Raw genomic sequence first — 19830 nt, 5'->3', positions numbered from 1 at the left:
GTTCGTTTTACCCGTTTTCAGAAGGGATAACAGGAACATTTTGGTCCCCGTTTCCTCCGCAGTTTGTCGATCAACGGCTCATTTTCAAAGGAGTGCCTCACCTGCGACATGAAGGAAGACTGCCTGTTCTTCGACGCCGACGTCAGTCCAAACGCGCAGAACGCCATCCTGCACTGTCAAGGTCTTCGACATTCACCTCTCTCTGCAGACATGAGGAGCCCAGTGAACGCAGATGTTTCCGAAACAAAAAGTTTCTTAATCAAGATTAAGAATCGTTCTGAAAGTAGACATGGTGGAAGTTTTAAGCAAAGACTTGCTCTAAGAATGAAATAGGTCCAACAGTGGTTTCTGATTACTGGGTTAGGGATCACAATTAAATGTTTGACTTTTATTGAACTCAAATTAGGTTGGGTTTGCTTTTCATTTTTGCAAATCGCCTGATCTGTTGCGTTTATGTTCCAGGTCCTGGTATTCCAGCTGTGCTGCTTCTCAGTTTCAGCAACATGGACTGTAAGTAGTTTTTGCTTTTGTGGTTCGGAACTACGCTTTTTGCTTTTTTTTTTTTTTTTTTCTCCCTCGCAGCTGCTGTGAAACGAAAAAAAGCTTTGCAGCATTTAATTGATTCATAAATGTTTTTTTGGGTTTTTTTTTGGAATGCCCGCTGAACGCGATGCGGCACAGATGTGTTGATTTTAACGTGAAAAGATGCGTTGAAAATGAATGTGAAAGTAGAGGGATTTCAAATTGGAGAACAGAACAACATAAATGTGTTATGATGCGGGTAAAAAAAAAACCCAAATAGAATAACCAGTGAAAAATCTGATATTTTGAGATGTGGCTCAGAATAATAAAAAATAAATAAACTGGTGAAACAGGCCTGGATAAAAAAAAAAATCACAATACCTCTGTAAAAGGTTAAAAATAATTGAAACTGAAATATGAGTCACATTGTCACCAATAGCCAATATAGTTTTTGTTTCAATATCAAGACCAATACAGACGTTAATATCAAATCGGTGCATTTTGTTCATTTTACTTTATGTTTTGCTGTTTTCTGGGGCTTTTTCTTCTGTGTTTATTAAAAATAAAAACACCAATTATATTTCCTCAATATATCAATAACAGTTGTTCTGTTATCATTTCTCACTGGCAGCATACTTCATCCTGGAGAGCAACGTTCCTCTACGGTCTGCGCTGGACGCCAGGAGGACGTCTAGGACGGATTTCCTGAATGTCACGCAGGACAACTTTGGTACAAATGATCCCTGAACAGTTTGAGCGTCATGAGATAGTTGAGCCACACGTGACATGAGAGTGTTTTCTGTGTGTGTGTGTGCGCCTGGCATCCGTCCCGACCTACTTTACATTCTTCTTAACCTTCTGTGGGTCACCTTCTGTACCAGGTAATGTTTCTGTCTCTTCCCGCAGAGCTGCCTCTGAAGCTCATTTATCCTCCTGACTTCTCAGACTCCTACCTCTACGGCCTTCTCCTCGTCATGTGAGCCCTCCGTACTTTATTGCATTTGCATGTTTGCGATGCCGCATTGATCCTGGGCTCAGTTTGACAAGGACAACAGAACACTTCTCTCCCCCGCCAACCCCCGTTTACTAGATACCGTCTTTACGGCAACTAATCTAAGATGAAAGGCAATTTACTCGGGCTTCACGCTGATTAGATCTGTAAAAGCACATTACTGTGAATCATTCCTTTTACTGCATCAGCTCAATCCAAATCTGAAGATGTTGGAAAATCCAACTTAATTGAAGTACATTTTCCCGAAGGAAATTGTTCAATTATTGTTTTTAACCTGTGCCATAATTGTTTGAGCCCATTACAAATCCTTGTTGTTGTGTTGTTGTTTTTGTTGCAGCGGATGGTTACATATATTTTAAAAAATACATATGTATCCTATTTTTTTTCTCTGAATTTTGACTCAAACTGGGATCAAAGTCAAAATTTGGAGATTAAACCAGAATTTGGTTTAAAATCATTCGAGCTAAACTACTGAAAAAGGATGAATTAAAGAAAACTGCAACTTAGAAAACACCTTTCATTTAAATATGCAAGTATGTAAATATGCCCTGATAGCTGGGAGTGCTAAAAACATGAAGTGTTTATATTCCATGCGGAAAATCAGACTGGCATTGGAAAGGATCTATGTGCATAGATTACACACGATACCGTGAAGGAATCCAGAAGTGCACAATGGAAAAAGTGACACAGGCGAAGATTCTCCACATTCCTATTTTAGCTGAAGACCTTGATTACTGTTCCTTTTATTCTTTTCGATTCATCATAGCTGCATCTGATGGCTCCATGAGCTACTGCTAATATTATTTTCATCATTCTCAGTTGCATCTCTCCCCAACCTTTTGGGTTGCGACTGTAATCTCTCCAGCTCCTCTTCTCCCTTCTCTCATTTCTTTCTAGAATATTTCTTTCTGCAATCAATTATTAGCCTGTTTTGTTTTTTTTAGGAACTCATTCTTTCCTTTGGAGGACTGATCCTGCAAATATTGGCAATAATAATAGAAATAATAAAAGAATCGATGAGGTAATTAATGTGGCAAATATTGCGCGTAAAAAATGAAACCCAGAGCTTGATCTTAATGTTGAGCAGTAGGAGAGAAGTTGACTCTCGTGCCTCCGTCACTTTAAAAGATAGAGTCAGAGTCGAGCAGTGAGTAAAGCAGAAATGTTTCTTGGCAGAGGCAGCGCTCCAGGCGAACAGGCGGCGACGGAGAAATTCGGCTTGAATTGGGACCTGGTGCTTGCCGTATCGGAGCAGGTCATAGTGGCTCAGCTGGACGGCAGAGGACCTGGGTTCAGAGGTCAAAGGTGCAACAATATCTGGTCTTTTTCTTTTTCATAGCACTGCTGATCTATATTTTTCTTCCTGACAAGTTTTCTTGTGTATTCCCAGGTTGCCTGAGCAGGTTTACCACAGACTCAGGACGGTGGACGTCGACGACCAGATCGCGGCTCTGGAGTATGTCGAAAACATCTGCATTGCAGAAACAAAACAAACGATTGCATGTTTGTTTTGTAGTTTATTAGGTCTATAATCCAACGTGACACGAAGCAGAAGGTCGACTCTGCCATTGTATTGTTTCTCATTTTTATTTTTATTCTGACCCTGATCTGACTTTAATATGCCGAATGCTATTGTAATGCAACTGTTTTGTTTTTGTTCAGATTCCTGGTGAAGCTGCCATTTGTTGATCAGACTCGGATTGGAGTTTATGGACAGGTTAGTCCCGTCTGTCCGGCTATACTTCAATAATTCACTCTATAGGAGACATCTGCAGCTTCTTCAGAGGTGACAAAAAAATTAATATATATATATATATATATATATATTATTTCTGTTTTTAGGGTTTAAGATAAAGAAAAACATTAAAAACATTTGCAGAAAACAGGATGGATATGTTTCCTGCAGTGGGATTTGTACATTTATGAAAAATGAATAAACTTAATGACAGAAAAAAATAGTTCTAAAACAGCATGGCTGGTATTCAAATAAAATGACGGCCTTAATGCACATTTGTCATTGAATTTAAGCCAGAGTTGTAAGGATCCATTATGGAAGGGAAAGAGCCACTCGTGGCTTCGGAGCTGCAGTTTGCAGACCCTTGGTAATGTAAGCAACGATTGTTTTTGTAACAGTGAAAAATTGATATGAATTTTCATTTAACTCCCACAAAGTACTGAATGATATACTGCAGGTTAGGAAAGCCTACTGATTCTATAATTTCTCACTTTAAACATGCTGATTTGAACTCAAGGTTTCAGGGTAAAGCCCGTTTTCTGTTTTTTTTCCCATAACTGACTTTCCTCTGCAGGCTTATGGGGGTTACATCACTCTGATGATGCTGGATTCAGGACGGTTGATAAGATGTGCAGCTGCTCAGGCTCCCATCATCGACTGGACCATGTACGGTAGGTGAAATACGACAAAACTTTGGGGAAAAATACATATTTAATACCTGCGCTGCAGAACCACCAGCCCTCTGAATGTAGACTTTCTCATTTGCCTCATCAGGGTAGGGAGACTTTAATTATACTTTGGCTCTGCGTTTGGGGATTTGGGCTCAGAGAAACTCTAACATGAAAAGCTCCTGCTTTTATTAAAAGTGTGTCGTTGAGTCGCCTTTAATCAACCTCTCTCTGCTTCAATTTCAGCCTCGGCCTTCTCGGAGAGATACTTCGGCTTGCCTTCAACAGAGGATAGCAGATACCTTGTAAGCTTTTTGCTAATTATAATCCTGCTGCTTATTACTGTATGTCCCAGTGGAGATTCATTCAAATCTGGGGTTCGAGCTGCAAATACCTACTTCGTCTCCCTTCAGGTTTATGAACTGCAGAAACAAACAAACCAAAACACTGAACTGATCATCCCACGAATCTAATAATCATTGGAGCATTTGTTACAGGGTCAAAGGTGAAACGCTCTGTCCAGAGGACGATGAAAGAGGCAGGCGCTGGAATTAATCACAATTTCAACGTCATCCCAACACCTGAAAGCTGACCTGTTTACATTTTGATTCATGGTTCTGATTGTCGTCCTTTATTGGATCCTTGGTGCAACCTTTAGCCTAAAAGCGATAACAATGAGCGTTTTATGCATCTTCAGGTCCCTGGGCTGCCCTCTGCGTGAAGGTTGCGGTGTATTTTCCCTGCTAAGTGGGTTGCTTATAACTGGGCCAGTCTGCTCTATTTTTGTGTCTCGCGCAGCAGGAGGCGGGAGATCTGCTTTAAATGAAATCCAGAAAAAAACTGCTACATTGTGGGGGGAAATGTTACACTGATCTGATCAGATGAAATTCGTTTCGCTGAGAGTGACAGAGTATGAACAAGTCAGGTGCTGGATGACTTATTCATGATGTCTTCAGGTCCAAATCCCAGCAGGGAGTAAGTGAATAATGGCAGTGAGAAGTTGGGAATTCCTTTAGCTCTGCAACTAATCATCCCCCCCAAAGAGGAAGGAATCCTAAATAGTGTCTGGCTTTTTGCTTCAAGGAGTCTGCATGATGTCTCAAAGGTGTGAGCCGGTGCTTAACCTTAAAAATTAATACATTTTACAAATTTCTTCGGTTTCAGCCAAATAAGAAACCCAATTTCTAGGTGTCTGTGAGCAAATTTTATGCTTCTGACATAAACTTAATAATTATTATGAGTAAATTCATCAGTTATTTATATGCAAACATTATTACAATTGTAGGAGTATTCATAATAATAAAAATGGTCATATATATTATGCATATTAACAAGGTTGAGCCCTCATACATCAAGACTTTTGTGTTTTTCCAAGAAAAAAATATGCTTTAAGCAATTTAATTGTCCCGAAATGTTTCTTCACATTTTAGAATGTGTGCTATTGAACCTAAAGCTTTTATTCTGAAGGTTTACAGGAAGCTCTGGCCTGATTCGCCCGTCGTTTTACAAAAGAAACAAAACGCGTCGGATAAATTTGACGTTTCAATGCTGCTAGTCGGAGGAATCGGAAAGTTGGAAAGAAAAACCAACACCAGCAAACAGTTTTCTGACGTGGCAGTAGCAAGAAAACAAAATCATATTTTAACGTTTAAATTACGGAAACCATATTCATAGCCACATTCAAAGATTCCCAGATTAAACTGATATATCTTTCATTTCTGAACCTACATGTATTTATACTTATTTGCAATTAGTCGAAAGGATAACGGATCCCTACAACTTACATAACATCGATATTGATTCCGAGGTGATGCTCTCCGCAATTTCTATAAGTTCATCCAATAGCTTCTGGATTTCCAGTGGTATTTTTAATATGCAGCTTCGACAATCTTACTTACGTTTCATTTTCAGGCGTCCAAAGTGCTGCCCGGCATGAAAGGCCTTGAGGGAGGAACTCTGTTTCTGGCCCACGGCACCGCTGACGGTACCAACATCCCTCACCTCTCCATCCTGGAAACAGATTTCAAAAGTCCCGTTATTGCTGCGACGTGTCACAAATATCATTTAACATGGAAGTGTGTTGTGTCTTCGTCCACAGCGAACGTTCACTTCCAACACTCGGCCGAGCTCATTAAACATTTAATAAAGATCGGAGCCAACTACACTATGCAGGTAATTACCGCCTCTTTTCAATGCAGAATGCATTAAAAAGCAGAACATGGAATGAGATTTTAAACACCTCGCATCAACATATAACTTTCAATAAAACAGGATGACAGGAGAAGCGCTGACTCTACTTGCCTATGGTTGTGCTGGCACCTCTGAAATATTTAGATTTGTAAGGCAGAGAAAACTGTAGTTTTATATTTCTCTATCTATCTCAGTAACAGTGATGCACTTTCAGCAAAATGTGAAGGGAACATAGAAAGTAGATGTGTTTCAGCTGAGCTCCCCACGTCGATAATGTGGTACTTTTGTCAAATAGGACATTTTGTGAAGATCTACAGATAATAAACCTTGAGCAGAATAATAGAAGAAGAAACCCCTCGTGTTTGTACTCTGAAGTTTCTTGAACTGGGCAGAAAAGGCTGTGACTGAATTTGTTTTGTTTTATTTTTCTTTTCTTCATCCCTTGCCGAACTCAGATCTACCCGGACGAAGGCCATTTCCTGTCGACGCGCAGCCGGATTCAGCTGACTCACGCTCTCATCGGATATTTCAGGGGCTGCTTGCTTGACGCGTCGTTGTTGCTCGAACAGCGGGACGACGAGTGAAAGGAGCATCAACGTCGGCGGAAGACCAAATGTGTCTGTTCTAAGCCGGTAGCGCCATGTTTGACGGACAAAATCAGTTTCTGTGTGACATATCAGACACATCCAATACGCTCTCAGTCCAGCTGCTGTACATTCAGTGTTGTTAGCCAGACTGTTGTCATCAACCCGACTGGGAGTTTTAAGGCCGAAGTTCAACACAAACGCTGTCCCCGTCAAGCTGGTTCATCAATTTAGTGACATTTTCCTGATTTATTTAGTTTAAATATTCAATACCAAAGTATTTTTTACAATAGAATAGACAGAAATAAGTGTCTTCAGGTCCTTTTTCAAAGAAGAGGAACCAAAAGACTAAAATTGGAAAGAAACGTTAATTGACTGATGTTCTGAAAGTACAAGAATCAGGCCTTTTTCTCCTGAGGTCACTTCCTTAAATTCCCTTGAGGGGGCGCTGTACACTTGATTGAAGACAACTTCAGAAGCAGAGGAAGAGTAAGGTGACCAAAACGTTTTTCAAACGAAAACAGAAATCTCTGTAAACTTTTGGATTGCATTGGCACTTCTTATTAGCATTTTGGATTTTATTATTATTATTATTATTATTTCTAAACATAAGAGATGTATAAGTTTAGGATTGTTTTGCAGTTTGCTTATTTATGGTCACAGAGTAGCTATGCTGAGATAGTATTTGTAAGGTGGAACATCATTGGGTGTTTTGTTTTAGCGTCAAGTTCACTCAAAATTCGTCAAACTTTGCTGAATTTAAATCCATAAAACTGGCTGTTATGATTTTTTTTTTTAAACATCCACAAATTAAGACGCAAACAAATTAAAACTATATAACGTTCATAAAAAAATATGTTTTCACTGAAATAGGACAATACACTTTTGACTTCAAAAATACAGGGGTTTTTTTTTAGCCCAAAGTGAAATTAAATATTGTAACTCATATTTGCAGCTTTAAACAATAATTGTGATTTGTCAGCCAAAAGCTCCTCTGACAGCAGGCAGTCTTGCATCAAATCTGGAGAAGCCACTGACTAAAGACTACTGCTGAATGACATGCCATTTCTAGAATAAGTTTTCTATGATCACTTATGCTAAACCATTGACATTCCAATCCATCCATCCATTTTCTAACACCCTTGTCCCGAGTGGGGTTAGAAGAGGTGCTGGTGCAGAGACAGACAGGACAAACAACCTCGCATGCACACACTCACACACAACTAGGGAGAATTTAGAGAGACTTAATTAACCTAAGAGTCATGTTTTTGGACTGCGGGAGGAAGCCGGAGAACACGGAGAGAACCCACGCATGCACAGGGAGAACATGCAAACTCCGTGCAGAAAGACCCCCGGGAATCAAACCCAGAACCTTCTTCCTGCAAGGCAACAGCGCGACCAACTGCGCCACTGTGCAGCCCCACTCCAATGCAATTGTTTACAATTCCAATTCCATATTTTCAAATGTATGTTTTAAAAATCTACTGTCTGAAAAAGGAAACGCAGTTGTTTTGTGTACTTTTTATTCCAAATACATGCATTCCGATTTCTTCAAAGTTCAATCGAGCTTTAAAATCAAGTTGCAATCAGTCCAATGTTCGTTTCTATGACGCAAAGTTCCTTCTGAAATTTAGGAACACAGCTCAATAATTATTTTAAACCAGTATGATCAATTTCAGGAATGTTTGAGAACAGCTTCTGTCATTTTTATTGTTCTTATTTATCACATTATTTTTATTATTACATTTTTGTGGGGCAACTCAGCCAGCTTGTACACAGCATCAGCGCTAACTAAATGTGTAATCTTGGAGGTTAATGTGTGTTTTCTTAACAGTCTTCTGGGTGTTTGTACAGATTTATTACTTCTAAGAGTAGATATTTATTAATGTCACACCAGTTTTGTGGTGTTTTCGTTTGAGTCCAGGTGACAATCTTACATATTTTGCTGTAAAACTCAACAGTTTTTTATTTTTTGTTTTGCTTTTTTACGGTTCGTGTAAGCTCTTGTTATTTTCGAGTCCCCCGACGTCCCTTTAATTACTCCAACGTCAAAACCCAAGGAGTGTTTTGCTTTTTGAACCTAATTTCCTCTTCGTGCAGTGAAAATTTCCAGCAGCGTTGGCTCACCTCCTCCAGGGCTTCGTGCTCTGCCTAGTTAAAGCGCAAGCCCACGACGCTCTGCAATTAAAAGCACAGCGAGCGTCCACAGCAGCGGAGTGAACCGCTCTGTACGATTGTGGTTAAGAGAGCAAGTCGCACAATTACCGAGCGCCTCGCAGGAGAGCCACTAATCACAGGATGAGTGTCCTCGACGTCCGCTCGGCGTTCGGAGCTTCGTAGCAGCCGTGACTGGAGCGGAGGCGAGGGTTCTGACCAGTTACATGTGGACACTCAAATTTTTTATTTTATTCCCCCCCCCCAATATGAAATGGCTGATTCACACCTACATAGACAAATCTTGTTAAGTCTGGAAACTGCTGTGGGTTTTTAATGAATGATAAGGTTGTTGTTTTTTTTTTTGTTTTTATTATTATTATTTTGTCTTGCTGTTTATTAAAGATTGACGAAAGTTTCACGTTTTTGTTTTTACTTCAATCGGTGCAAATAAAGAACCTAAAAAAAATCAAATTTTTCCAGTCACACCTCTCCTCACGGTCATGCTAATTCAAATTAGCCATTTGCTTCAAAAATTCAAATCAGAATTTCTGAAATAAATGGTTTTCTAATGAAAACCAAAAATTATATTCCTCTTTTTTTTATATTAGACTAGTCACAAAGGAAAATTATTTTTAACACAGAAGGGTTATGTAATGGGCTAAAAACAGAGAGGGGGGAAAAAAATACAGCTGTAACCAAGAATTATTTACGGAAAGTTGGCTGTAAGGAAAAAGTGGTTGAAAGTAGTTTTGCTTATAGTTGATTGAAAACTAAATTTATGAGAAAATTCAGACTATTATCCATGTCAGGGTCATTTTAGAAGCAACACGGTCATTAGGAAGAAGTCAGACATGGCTGTCACTAATACTTACTATTCACTAATAGCAAATAGCAGTGTTACAAACACTTCCGGTTCACCCAGACACGTCATTAAATGATTAGTGGGAGGAGAAAGGTTTCACATACAACTGAAACAGGGAGGACTTTAGGAAAAACAATAAAACACTAAATACCTTGCAACCTCGGTTGTTTACTCGCAGCTGACGCTCGAGAAGTGGCTGCGCTTAATGATTAGCAAAATAAAACACAGGAAGCGGCAAAGGGACTATCAAAATAAAAGGCGCTCGGTCGCCCTCTGTGTAACAGGACTAACAAATAGTTTTAACAACTCAACTAAATAAAGATGGTTTTATATAACTAGTTAGTGACTACATCACCAACAATAAATAAGTTGGAGGTTTTTTTAGTATTGCTAATACTATTTATGTGGCTAAAGATTCTATGCTAGCTGTCAGTAAGAGCTCGAATTTGTTCCATGGAAATGTAAGATGGCGTTCACCTGTAGAAAATGTTTAAACTAACTTGTGCTAGACTGTACTAACCTTGAGTTGCGATTCAAAGCTGTCTGGCAAGGAAGTAAAAGTACAACTCGGTGAACCGTCACTGCATTTAGCTTTCCTTCTGTCCTTCGTGAATCTTTCTCTAAGTCCCGCGTCCAACACTCGCGAGACTCCGCCGTGATTACACCGAGCCAATGAGAAGGCTTCGTCTGCGGAGGAGGGACAGAAAATAAAAGCCAGTGGCTCGTAGTTTCTGAACAGGAGGGGAAAAAAAGTAACATTTCTACCTGGTTTTGGAAAAACTTTAGATAGAACATGTCCTCTAGCAGAGCCTTCAGATGGGTGGCATTAAAAAAAAAGAAAAACAAAAAACAGTACAAGGCAGCACTAATAATTCCCCAATAAAAATCATTAATGGTAATGAATACTTTTCATTAACTTTATTCTCCTTGCTGGTCATTACCTCGGTGAGCCATAACAAATGTGACACATTCTAATGCGCGTTCATAATATTTGGATGTTTCTTTTGAGTGCTATTAAAATTATATGGAGTGAAAATTAATTTTACACAGTTCAATACATATGGAGAATTTTGGTGGCATAAGTAATGCCTTGTATGCAGTTAATTTTGTGGATTTTACATCTCCTCTTTCTATCATACTTTAATGGCCTTTTCATAGTAATAGCATGTTGCCATCTTGTGGCCAAACACCCACATCTCGTCCAAAGAGCTGTTATGTAATTATTTTTTTCCCCTCATTATCCTAATAACATCCTCATATTATAGTTTGCTCATTCTTACAAACAGTTGTCTGTCTTACAAAGATAAACGTATAAAAAAAGTCTAAAAAAAAAGGTAAGTCATTTTAGTGTGACAAAAAATATATATATGTCAAGAAACGCGTGAAACGTGTGATGTTGGTGTAAACAGCTTTATTAGAAAAGACATTTTTCTGTTTTGGGTATTTGACCCAACCCAACACCATGGGGATGTAGCTTGTTTAAACTGCCATTTTACAGTGTTTAACCAACAGTCTGCAAACGACCGCTGACAGCAGCTCGGCGCTCGTCCAGGCTATGGATGAGGATTCTCCAGATGCGTCTCATTTTAATACTCTTCCCCCTCTTCGTCCTCTTCGTAGGAGTCGATGCCGACCTCTTCGTAATCCTTCTCCAGGGCGGCCATGTCCTCCCTGGCCTCTGAGAACTCTCCCTCCTCCATCCCCTCGCCGACGTACCAGTGGACGAAGGCCCTCTTGGCGTACATCAGGTCGAACTTGTGGTCGAGTCGGGCCCAGGCCTCTGCGATGGCCGTGGTGTTGCTGAGCATGCACACGGCTCTCTGCACCTTGGCCAGGTCGCCACCCGGAACCACAGTGGGAGGCTGGTAATTAATGCCCACTTTGAAGCCAGTGGGGCACCAGTCCACGAACTGGATGCTGCGCTTGGTTTTGATGTTGCTGATGGCCACGTTGACATCCTTGGGCACGACGTCGCCGCGGTACAGAAGGCAGCAGGCCATGTACTTCCCGTGACGGGGATCACATTTCACCATCTGATTGGCCGGTTCGAAGCAGGAGTTGGTTATTTCCGCCACAGTGAGTTGCTCGTGATAGGCTTTCTCTGCGGAGATGACTGGGGCGTATGTGGCCAAAGGGAAGTGGATTCTAGGGTACGGCACCAGGTTGGTCTGGAACTCCGTCAGATCTACGTTGAGTGCTCCATCGAAGCGCAGGGAGGCGGTGATGGAGGAGACGATCTGGCTGATGAGGCGATTCAAGTTGGTGTACGACGGGCGTTCGATGTCGAGGTTCCTGCGGCAGATGTCGTAGATGGCCTCGTTGTCCACCATGAAGGCGCAGTCGGAGTGCTCCAGGGTGGTGTGGGTGGTCAGGATGGAGTTGTAGGGCTCGACCACAGCTGTGGAGACCTGAGGAGCCGGGTAGATGGCAAACTCGAGCTTGGACTTCTTGCCAAAATCTACCGAGAGCCGCTCCATGAGCAGAGAGGTAAAGCCAGAGCCGGTTCCTCCTCCGAAGGAGTGGAAGACCAGGAACCCCTGGAGTCCAGTGCACTGGTCAGACTGGACAAGAAAGTTACGAGTTACAATGAGAGTCTAAAAGACTGGTGTGTCCTAGTCAAAGTGGCACAGCAGCTGTGCCTAAACAAAGTGCAGATTTTCTAATGATTTAGTTATCCAAATCAACCATGTTCAATGTGGAAAAACGATTGCCTCAAACTCTTTGGGGCCAGCAAGCATCGGCAAGTAGTAATGCAAATTGCTAAGGAATCGTTTTTTGCCCACTTCTCATTCCAGAACTGGTTTCAATTTACCTACATTGGAGGGTTTTTAAGACTTAACGGCCTATCAAAACTCATGTCTGGTCTTTGACTTCGAAATGTAGATTAGTGGGTCAATTCAAATCGCTGGTGTGATAAACCACCTCCAGGGCTGGCGGCTTATTCAGCTGTTTTTGGCCCTTGATAAATTGCGTCAGCTTTACTCTCCTTACCAGTTTGCGGATTCTGTCCAGGACAGAATCTATGTGCTCCTTCCCGACGGTGTAGTGGCCTCGGGCGTAGTTGTTGGCAGCATCCTCCTTTCCTGAAATCAGCTGCTCGGGATGGAACAGCTGGCGGTAGGTTCCGGTTCGGACCTCGTCTGGAAAAAAAAACACAAAAAAAAAAAAAAAAGACATAGAAACAGGGTTAGTACTGTGCAACACTGGCTTTCAATACTATTTCAAATGCTTCTTTAACCATGTGACTGAAACATGACTAGCACATTGTACGCTGTGGGGGAGTGGAAGTGTGGAGTCATGAGTGGATGTTGGAAGGGCAAGCAAGTAAATTCAGTTGGTTTAATAACAAGTGAAATGTGTGGAGCTAAAGCAGAATGATTCGATTCTTGTCTCTCAAAAGAAACGGAAAGAGGGGAAGAAAAAAAAGAAAGGGAAAGAGGCGAGATTAGAGTAGAAGAGAAAGAGGGACAAAGGGAAAACAAGACAACATCCCGGAGTGAAGTTATTTTAAAGCAAGATGGTTGGAGCCGATGGAAGCTGAAGTACAGCGAGGAGAGAGAACATTTCTCGAGGACGTTTTGAGTTTCAAAAGTCCAACATTTTCTACCCGACACTCAAAAATCTCAAACCTTTTCTGGAAAACCTCTGAGACAAAATGTCTTTCAAAATGTTGGACTTTTCAAGCTCTGAATTCTCCTCCAACCATTTTTAATCATGGGAAATGTTCGAGCTTCTTCCTGGAGTATTTCTCAGACTAATCACCCGTAAAAAAAAAAAAACACACACACACAAAACGGCTTCTTGACTGTTCCACCCTCTCTACCTTTTGTTTCACTCAATAACAAACATTTGTTCCTTTCCACCTTGGCATTCCTGTTTCAGTCACAACAAAAACAGGGATCGTTTTGCAGCTCAACACGCCTTGCGTGGCAGTGAGAGGCCTCACCGATGACGGTCGGCTCCAGGTCCACAAAGATGGCTCTGGGAACGTACTTCCCGGTGCCGGTCTCGCTGAAGAAGGTGGTGAAGGAGTCATCGTAGCCGCCGGTGGGCTTGTCGCTGGGCATTTGGCCGTCGGGCTGGATGCCGTGCTCCAGGCAGTACAGCTCCCAGCACGTGTTGCCCATCTGGACGCCGGCCTGGCCCACATGGATGGAAATGCACTCTCTCTGAGGGAAGACAGAAAGGGGTTTCAGTGCAAACTAAAAGCCAAAGGAAGCAGAATTTTTAATCCGACTTCACCCAAACGTGTCTGAACTCGATTAAACTGCTGATTGGGTGCTTTTTTAAAATCATAAAGCAGGGTGGAGTTTGCACTGTGGCCAAACGAGTTCTTTGCTAAAGCGCTGATACCGACTGAAGCTTGTTTTAAAAAGCGCTGAAAGCTATAAGAATCCCTCCTTAAAGCCTGAAAACACACGCGAGGTCATGCCACGACGAGAGCGGATCGAAATCACCTTTCAACTCACGCCGAAACTGAAACTAACACCGGGCTGAAGCACGGCGGTGGCAGCACCATGCTGTGGGGACGCTCAAAAAGAACGAGGTCAAACTGGATCACAGCTTCCCCTCCTGCCAACACGGGGAAGGACTGTACAGTAAAACATAAATATGTACATATTTCCAATAAGAATCCCACAGAACTATACAGCCACCACCGTTTAATTCATGGGGAAATGCAGTGTTCGCTTTCTGCCACATTTTTTCACGTCCAAATCAAACACACTGCAAAAAATCATCAACATGTCTGCAGGGACCAAAGGGCCTCCACACCCTGCTGAAGTATTTTTCGCGCTGGTTGTAAAGGTGTAGCGGTGGGGAGGGTGAGGGTGGAGCAGAGCAGTCGAAACGGGTCCGTGAAGGGAAGTTGGTTCTGAGGTCCGACCCGCTTGTGGAAATGCAATCAAAATGCCGGTCATACCTTGCGGCTCGAGCATCCCTGACCTCGGCATTAAAGGTATAATCAATGACTAATGCTGCCATCTTCAGCCTCTGCTCTAAACAGTGACACGACGAGGTGACGTTCTTTTCCACGTCTCGTTGCTTTTGGGAAGCGTTTCCCATTTTGGTTGGAGAAACAATAAATAAAAAGGAAACAAAAAGCCTCTAGGATCACGTTGAAAGCTGTCGATTTGAGCGCTGGTCCCCTTTAAAACAGGGGAGGGGTTCTCAGCTGCTAAGTTTGGCAAGAGCAGCCAGCTATTTTGAGTTCGGTGTCACACAGAGCTCCGCTTTCACCCACTAACCTCTAATCACATGTTCCAGCAGGCTCAGCGCGTCAGACAGAGTTTTGTTGTTTTTTATGTTTTGTTTTTTTTTTCTGTGTCACTGCTAAATCATTATGCGGTGATTCCTGAGCGGATTGGAGTGAGACGTGGGTGCGGCTGCCTGTTGCAACACGCTGCGCTGAATCAGACTTTAAATCAAAGAGAAGTGGAGGGAGGTGGAGGGTCATCCGCCGCCGCGTCTATCTGGTCCCGCCTGAAACGAGGTCACACATGGAGGGCAAACGACAGTGGGGCATTGTGCAACACAGGAATGAGCTTCCCACAGAACATGACTGTAAAATGAACACTAATATAAGGAATCAGAGTAAATCTGTGGCCACTAAATGAGGTCCAGAGACAAACGCCGCGGAGTCAAAGTCCGGCTGAGAGGAGAGCTGCTGTGTGAGCCGAGCTGATTTTCAGGGTTGTGTAAACAACCCAAAGCCGCCGCCGCCACGGCTGCAGCAGCAGCAGCAGCAGCATTCCCAGGCCGACAAGCAGTCCACATATGGAAACAGTTAACGTCTGCAGGCTGGCAGCCTGCTGGACTGCTTGCAATGCGGCAGGCAAGAGAGGCTCAGACGAGAGGCTAAATTCGGGAAGGAAGTGTCAGAGCAGGAAACAGTGCGTCACATTTCAAACTTTCGATCGCACACGCGCGCTAAAAGAACCGCCCGATTGTCGATTCGACGATAAAACCTCTTTATTGGCGACGAGGAGGAGGAAATACTCACCATTTTTGTTTTTGTGTGTGTCCTTTTCTGGGGGGGAGAGGGAGAAGTTTAGATAGGCTGGTTCTCACAGTGCAACCTTAAGGAGATCTCTGTGAGTGAAGTCCTGTCAGAGTGGGACGGTGGAACCTTTATATAGCCGTGGAGGAAGGCGGATGGAGGAGGGTGGAGGAGGAGGAGCCACCGGCGGCAGCTGCAACTTTCTTCCACTCTTCAACTCTTCCTGGTCGCTTTTCATGCTGAAATGGGAATAAAAAGACGTTCAAGCAAAATGTGGTTTCGTGTGATGAAAGATGAAACTGAGCCCTGAACACAATGAAGAAAGCAGTAAAAAATTCTCTCTTTCTTTCTCATTGGTCGAACAAACGTCGGCGGTCCGAATTCTGATTTCACGTCGGTTTTTAACGAAGTACGAATCTCCGAAAAGAAATGACTTTTCAAGGTAAAACTCATGAAACACATGATCAGAAAACAAACAAACAAAAAATAAATGAATAAATAAATCCGAAACATGAAAACCCAAAAGAAGAAACTGCTTAAGGTAATGCTGGAATGTGATTTTAGAAATAATTCTACAAAACTAAATCATGTTTTTTTTTGTTTGCTCACAAAACAGTCAAAGCAAAACTCGAAATCTTTGCAGCTCAGCATTAGTCCTGTAAATCATTTTTCAGCCACTAGATGGAGCCCTAATCATTGCCTCCTGACTGCCTCTTGTCCTAGTTGAAATATATTTTATGTCAAAGCCACATAACCAAATTCCCATACTTCATTGGATATTGGCATTTCATCCTATTTTTGAAAGGGATCTATTTCTTTTTTTTTGTTTGTTTGTTTTTTGATCATGTCGCCTGTCAAACAGCATCCAGGTCCAACTCAGCGGCAGAAGTGCTGCGTTTCTTTCGGCCGGCCTTTCCCGACACTCGACTGTGAACTTTTCCCTGTCCGTCACGACCCCAGACATCTCACCGGGCCGTCGCCTCTGATGGCCGACGCAGGTCATAATCCTCAAAACCCCAGGAGTCCTCCTGAGCCTTTAGCGCCTCTTCAAACGCCACCAATCATCTTTTTTTCAAGAGAGAGAAGAGAGAGATGGATTGTGATCAACAGATAGCAGAGGCTCTGGGTTTTTTTTCTGGGTTTTTTTTCTATGGGAAGCTGGAGGGCCACAGATTGTTTTTCTCCTGAATCTCTCTCAGTCTTTATACATGATATCAACTCAGTCTGCTTTTGGTAAAACATATTTAAAGGTGCAATATCGTGTAGAATATGCCTTTACATCATGTTATGTCATCAAAACAAACAAGTACCTGCGATTTCTCGAGTGTGTTTGAGGAATCGCACGGCGCTGCTCCCCTTCTCAGATCCTTCAGACTAGCCAGCAGCAACCATCAGCTTCCTCTTTCCTCCGTGACGCAACGTCTGGCTGAATCCTGCGACGGGAAGGAAGCGCTTTGATGACTGGAAAACAAACCTCATTGTAGCGCAAAAATCATTTTCACCAAAAAAGACTTTTTCGCCTTTCAAAAATGGACATATTATGATGAAGCATATGTTGTTAAAATATATATATATATTGTGTAGTTTTATGGTTAAGAGAAATGCAGCTAGTGCGATGCATCTTTCCTCCTGGTCACATTTTGTCTCTCGAGAGAATTGAGGACTTGAAATATATTAGCGACAGTTTTAGAACCCTTCTCAGACTGATGGGGAGCCACAATTGCTTCTCTGAAGTCATTTCTATTGTGCCTCTACCATGGCACTGTAAATCTGATAACCCCAGCTTCAAGTTTCTCAAGATCTTCCTTGTTTAAGATTGTGAATCCCTGGTTGCCAAGGGACTTATAAACTAGATTTGAGTGCAAAATGAAATTCTGCACTAAGATAATCCCTTAATTTCCTCTTAGATTGTCCTAGTGCATTAAACGCCTGTCGTCAATAATCGATGCTTTGTTCAGGTAAACATTCTGCCCTGCAAAAGCAGAATGTTAATTTCAGATGAAGCGCTCCCCAAAGGTTTCCACGCAGAAACAACAAAACGCTCTAATCCATTTCATTTACTCTGGGTTTAAAGAGAGATGCTAAGTGGACGCTAAGAGGAGACCACTGATTGCTTTTCCAAAAAACAAAGAAACGGTTTCAGGGGTTTCTGCTCTCGCTTGCGTTTTTACGAGGCTCTGTGGAGCCGATGACAGAGGTGTGATTTGGTTTGATTACCTGACTAGACGCAGAAACATGTCTTAAAATCAATTTCATTACTTTAGATGGAAAACTATCCAAACCAACCTGACTTTTATTTGACTTTTATTTTCTCACCCATTCAGTCCTTTGACAATTTTGGCCCAAGCGACAAAAAAGTCTGGACTCCAACACACGGGGGCAACTGGAAGTGAATCTGAAACATTTCATCTGCAAAGGAACAAATACTTCTTTTTGTTTTCCCTACATTGATAAGACTTCTGCATTTTGGATAAAACATGTTAAGAGGCTCAATTGAGAAATGGAAGCGTCCTAATCTGGGGAAAAACAAAATTTTAATTATGGACGTTCAGGTGCTGAAGTGTTAAATGTCAAGCACGTCTTTGGAGGATTAAAACGCTCTCTGGGTACAATTCTTTGCGTTCTTACCTGCGCAAGATCATCAATCCGCTCTTCAAATGCAAACTCCTACATAAGGAAGAGACGACCCCGTCCAGGGAGATCAATAAGCCTCATGATTCAACGGCAAACAAGCAAATTAGGTGACTTTTTTGTGAAATGAGGACAAAAGGACAAAGATGAGGGTTTGTTGTTCTTCAGATTTCTAAGATTTGTCTCCTTCGCACTATTCTTGCGTTGAAAGCATAACATGCCTGCGTTTCTGCAGCATGCAGATACTCGTAATGGGCTTCTTTTTTTTTTTTTTTCCTTTCACATAAACAACGACTGAAACGTCCCATGAGCTAATCTGTAATAATCTACAATGGATTACATGATGAAAATATCCGGGGGGAAATGGAGCCTGCCAATAAATCCCCCAGCGGTTGGCCCCGGCGCTCTTGGGCTCTGGCCTGAAAGCGATAAGGGCTAAGCTGTCTTGAAGCTGGACGGCTGCAGAGATCAAAGTCTGCAGGAAAACCCAAACGGCAGGCCACTTGAGATCAAATACGAGATGCTGCTGTGTGGTCACAGCCGGGCCCCCAGGGCTTTCCAGATCCCCCAGAACAAGCGCTCGCAATTTCTTCCATTTAAGAATCTGGAGCAGGACTTTTAAATCTGGAGCCGTGTTGTTGTGGGGCAAAGACGCTAAACCACAAACTTCAGGTTGGGAGATTAGAATCCCGAGAACACGGCAAATCCCAAAAGTATTCATTTAAAAACAAAGAATTGTGTTTACCCAAGAATCCGCAGATTTCACTGAATGCTTTGTCGATCCACGTTTGGCAGCAATTTCAGCCTCAATTCTTTGAATATGACACCACAAGCTTGGCACAATTAAAGTATTGAGCAAAGACTGTGAGAACTCATGTAAAAGTGATTTCTTGTTTCACCTTTCCCCCTGCCCCCACATCCTCAAATGGAGTATTCGTGTGTAAAATTTGGAATAAAATGTACAAATTTTCCGAATGCATATGAATTTACATTTATAAAAAATAGTGTGAAATAATTTTGAAATTCAAAATAAATAGGAATTAATTATTACAATCAAATTTTGGTATTTACATTTTTTCTTCTTTTTTGACAGGTTCAGACCTCCATACAAGAAAATGATTACAGTGATCACACTGTGTTAACATTCACAAAGTGACTTCACAAAATAAAACAACAAATGAAATATACAAATCCTTGACCATACTTTCTACAAGTGTACTTTCCCCGACACGGCGTTTAATTTGGCCGTCTTTGGAGCAAACGCTCGTCAGCGATACTTCGAGTGACAGAGTCTCCCGGCGGCAACATTCACTTCTAGGTTTAATACAGTTTGCATGAACACCGAGACAAAAACTTCTTTCAGTTCCTGAAATTGAAGAGAACTTTCATTCAGAAACTTGAGCAGAGCTCTAAAAGTGTTGAGGTTCCCTAATCGGGAGTTCCATCACTGCCTCTCGCACTCCTATGAGAA

The 19830-nt window shown here is 42.0% G+C and overlaps 2 protein-coding genes and 1 long non-coding RNA gene across 4 annotated transcripts in view; 1 reads left to right on the top strand and 2 right to left on the bottom strand.

Annotated features, from left to right (window-relative positions):
• The window catches only part of LOC129378703 (inactive dipeptidyl peptidase 10-like), a 45804-nt gene extending 36518 nt beyond the window's left edge, over positions 1-9286 (top strand). For both annotated transcript variants that reach the window (XM_055059152.1, XM_055059151.1), the window contains 12 exons: positions 63-181; positions 463-510; positions 1154-1252; positions 1429-1498; positions 2711-2839; positions 2925-2990; positions 3197-3251; positions 3844-3940; positions 4184-4242; positions 5849-5921; positions 6036-6109; positions 6583-9286. In XM_055059152.1, the coding sequence (XP_054915127.1) occupies positions 63-181; positions 463-510; positions 1154-1252; positions 1429-1498; positions 2711-2839; positions 2925-2990; positions 3197-3251; positions 3844-3940; positions 4184-4242; positions 5849-5921; positions 6036-6109; positions 6583-6711 (1018 nt within the window). In that variant the 3' untranslated portion in view covers positions 6712-9286. The remainder of the gene's footprint in view (positions 1-62; positions 182-462; positions 511-1153; positions 1253-1428; positions 1499-2710; positions 2840-2924; positions 2991-3196; positions 3252-3843; positions 3941-4183; positions 4243-5848; positions 5922-6035; positions 6110-6582) is intronic.
• LOC129378711 (uncharacterized) lies at positions 114-10338 on the bottom strand. Its single transcript, XR_008608080.1, has 3 exons — positions 10251-10338; positions 5836-5947; positions 114-202 (listed from the first exon to the last, which is right to left on the bottom strand). It is a non-coding gene; the product is annotated as an uncharacterized LOC129378711 (long non-coding RNA).
• Positions 10339-11124: 786 nt separating this feature from the next.
• On the bottom strand, positions 11125-15862 carry LOC129378707 (tubulin alpha chain-like). The gene is made up of 4 exons (XM_055059158.1): positions 15732-15862; positions 13677-13899; positions 12722-12870; positions 11125-12291 (listed from the first exon to the last, which is right to left on the bottom strand). Exons 1-4 carry the CDS (start codon positions 15732-15734, stop codon positions 11317-11319), a joined length of 1350 nt encoding a protein of 449 aa, XP_054915133.1. The 5' UTR covers positions 15735-15862; the 3' UTR covers positions 11125-11316.
• Positions 15863-19830: the final 3968 nt, after the last annotated feature.

This window comes from Poeciliopsis prolifica, unplaced genomic scaffold, assembly GCF_027474105.1.
Source record: "Poeciliopsis prolifica strain line A6 unplaced genomic scaffold, Auburn_PproV2 SCAFFOLD053, whole genome shotgun sequence".
In the NCBI taxonomy this organism is placed as follows: domain Eukaryota; kingdom Metazoa; phylum Chordata; class Actinopteri; order Cyprinodontiformes; family Poeciliidae; genus Poeciliopsis; species Poeciliopsis prolifica.
This window is presented reverse-complemented; position numbering and strand designations above follow the sequence as displayed.

What these genes read in the sequence shown, in the direction of transcription:
- LOC129378707 (XM_055059158.1), bottom strand. An exon ending in CCTGGAGCCGACCGTCATCG is followed by an intron (nt 12,871 to 13,676) that starts GTGAGGCCTCTC and finishes TTTTTTTTCCAG; the next exon opens with ACGAGGTCCGAACCGGAACC. An exon ending in TGGACAGAATCCGCAAACTG is followed by an intron (nt 12,292 to 12,721) that starts GTAAGGAGAGTA and finishes TTTCTTGTCCAG; the next exon opens with TCTGACCAGTGCACTGGACT.